Below are 2,416 nucleotides of genomic sequence, written 5' to 3' on the forward strand. Positions count from 1 at the left end.
CGGGGGGCGGGGACCGGCACGAACTGTGTCTCCCGCAGATGAAGAAGTTGGCACGACGGCACCAGCAGCAGCAGGAGCAGCAGAACTCCCAGCGGCTGGGCCAAGGTGAGGCGGGGCCCGGGCCAGGGGCCCCAGCTTAGTCGCTGTGCCAAGACCCCCAAGAAACCTTCCACCGAGGCGGTCAGAGCTCAGGGAACTTCTGCCTCAGAACCGGCTGAGATCAATAACGTAGAGAGGCGGTGGCACCCACAGGACACAGGAGTTGAGATGGCAGGGTGGGCGGCCCGGAGGGGTGGCAGAATCTCCGGACCTAAAACTTCAGTCATCCACTCGCCGTCACCGTGTGCCAGGCACCGTTCTCATTGTTCGATGCTCTCCAGCTCACTGAATTCTCACTGCTCCCCGCGAGGAAGGGCCTTGTCATGTCCCGTTTCACAGATGTGGAGACTGAGGCTCAGTGTGACTAAGGGACCTGTCTTGATCACTCAGCTAGTAAAGGGCAAAGCCGGGTCTCAGTCCCGTGTGTGTGGGGGGGGCTCCCAAGCTGTGTTTTCACCATGGCCGTACACCCCGCTGCCCGCAACAGAATCCAGCAGAAGTCTCCACAGAAAGTGCCAGAGGAAGTTTGCAGGGTGTCGAGGAGTCAGGGTGGGCTCCCTGGGTGCTGAGGGGCCAGTTTAAGGGGCAGGGGCCAGGCCCCTCCCAACACTGGGCTTTGCCAAAATCTCGTTTCCACATCTTGGGCCAAGGCTGGTCTCCCAGGCCTTATGGGGACATTGAGCCTTCAAAGCTTGAAAGGAGGGCAAGTGGAACTCTCTGGGACTGCTGAAGTGAGGTGGGGACCCCAGAGCTACCTGCTCCCAGGTGAGACAAGGGCAGATGCCAGGGACCTTCTACTCAGGTCTCTGGGGGCCAGGCCAGTGGCCCAGGCCAAACCCAGCACTTCGAGGCCATGGCCTTGGAGCCTGGTTTTTCCTCTCTTCTCCTTCTGCCCCTTCCCTAGACACCCAGCTTCCTGAGACTGCAGCCACTGCCTTGGGTCTCCCAGCCAGCTCCCGAGCTGTGTCCCCATGTTCCCAGCTGCCTCCTAGACTGAGCCTCCTCAAGAATGTTCCACAGTACCCTTGAGTTCTTCATGGCCATACTGCCTTCCACATCGCTGCTCACAGCACCCCCTGCTTTTCCCCCACCCCGTCTCAGCAAATGGTACCACGGCCCGCCCAGTTCCACGCCAGAATCCCAGGAGTCACCTCAGACCCTTCCTGTCCCCCCACCGCCACACACACACTTCATTTGCCCAGTGGCCAAGTCCGGCGGTGGGTTCCTGTCCGTGTCCCTCAGGCCCTTCCTAGTCATTGCGTTCTTTCCCACATCCCCCTTTTTGGGGACCCCAGCCCCTCACATAACTTCCTCCTTCCACTGACCTCTGCCTTCTTCTCTACCTTCCGAGCCTTTCTCCACAGCCCCTCCTGGCCGAGACCCTCCCTTGGTTCCCTCCAGCCTCAGGGGGACCCCCACGCGGCTCGGCCCCCACGCACCATCTCGCACCTCGCGTTCCACCACACCCGGCCTTTTCTCATCCTCGCGCCCCACGGAAGGGCCTCTCCGCGCCCGCGGGAACGTTTCTCTCCCTGCCCCTGCTGCCCTTCAGCCTGGCAAGCCACCCCCTGCTCCGGCCTGTTGAACCCTGCTGGTTCTTTAAGTCACATGGGGGGTGGGGGCCCCGTCCTCCGGGAAGCCTTTTCTGGGTCTCTTTGGCCTGGATTCGGGCCCTAGCCCGATGCTCCCTGAGGTGGGGCGCTCACTGCATCCACACGTTGAGTCATTATTGCTGCTTAGGTGTCTGTCTCGCAGAGGGCCTGAGATCCTGGAGGGCAGGGTCTCTGGAGGATGGGGGTTGGGGAGGGGAGGGCTCTGACTTTCCATACGCTGATTCTGGAAGAGGACCTGGAGTGTGTGTCCCAGGAAGGGGTGGAGGGGTGGGGTCAGATTACTGGGCTCCGTAGTCCCGCAGGCCCAGGAAAGCCATAGCAACCTCAGCCACGGCAGGGGTGGGGAAAGGGGCAGGACGCTTGGGCAAGGGTCCTGGGGTAGGACCGACCCTGGGGAAGTCCGGAGAAGGTCAGAGGAACTGCCCTGGGCGCCTGGACTGGACTGGGGGGCTGCTCGGTGGGAGGTCGGTGGGGGCTCCTGGGGCTCCTGGGACTGGGGGGCGGGACGGCCAGCGAAGGCGTGCTTTGCCCCCAGAGGTCCTGTCGAGCCGCATGGAGGGCATGATGGCCTCCTACACGCCGCTGGCCCCACCGCAGCAGCAGATCGTGGCCATGGAGCAGAGCCCCTACGGCAGCAGCGACCCCTTCCAGCAGGGCCTCACGCCACCCCAAATGCCAGGTGACCACATGAACCCCTATGGTAA

At 62.7% G+C, this 2,416-nt stretch overlaps 1 protein-coding gene across 1 annotated transcript in view; it reads left to right on the forward strand.

The window, feature by feature from the left end:
• The window catches only part of LMX1B (LIM homeobox transcription factor 1 beta), a 79,273-nt gene that overhangs the window by 76,419 nt on the left and 438 nt on the right, over positions 1-2,416 (forward strand). Inside the window, exons 5-6 of the mRNA XM_015594116.1 lie at positions 39-105; positions 2,248-2,412. Coding sequence (XP_015449602.1) covers positions 39-105; positions 2,248-2,412 — 232 coding nt within the window. The remainder of the gene's footprint in view (positions 1-38; positions 106-2,247; positions 2,413-2,416) is intronic.

The sequence above is a fragment of the Pteropus alecto genome, unplaced genomic scaffold (assembly GCF_000325575.1).
Source record: "Pteropus alecto unplaced genomic scaffold, ASM32557v1 scaffold67, whole genome shotgun sequence".
In the NCBI taxonomy this organism is placed as follows: domain Eukaryota; kingdom Metazoa; phylum Chordata; class Mammalia; order Chiroptera; family Pteropodidae; genus Pteropus; species Pteropus alecto.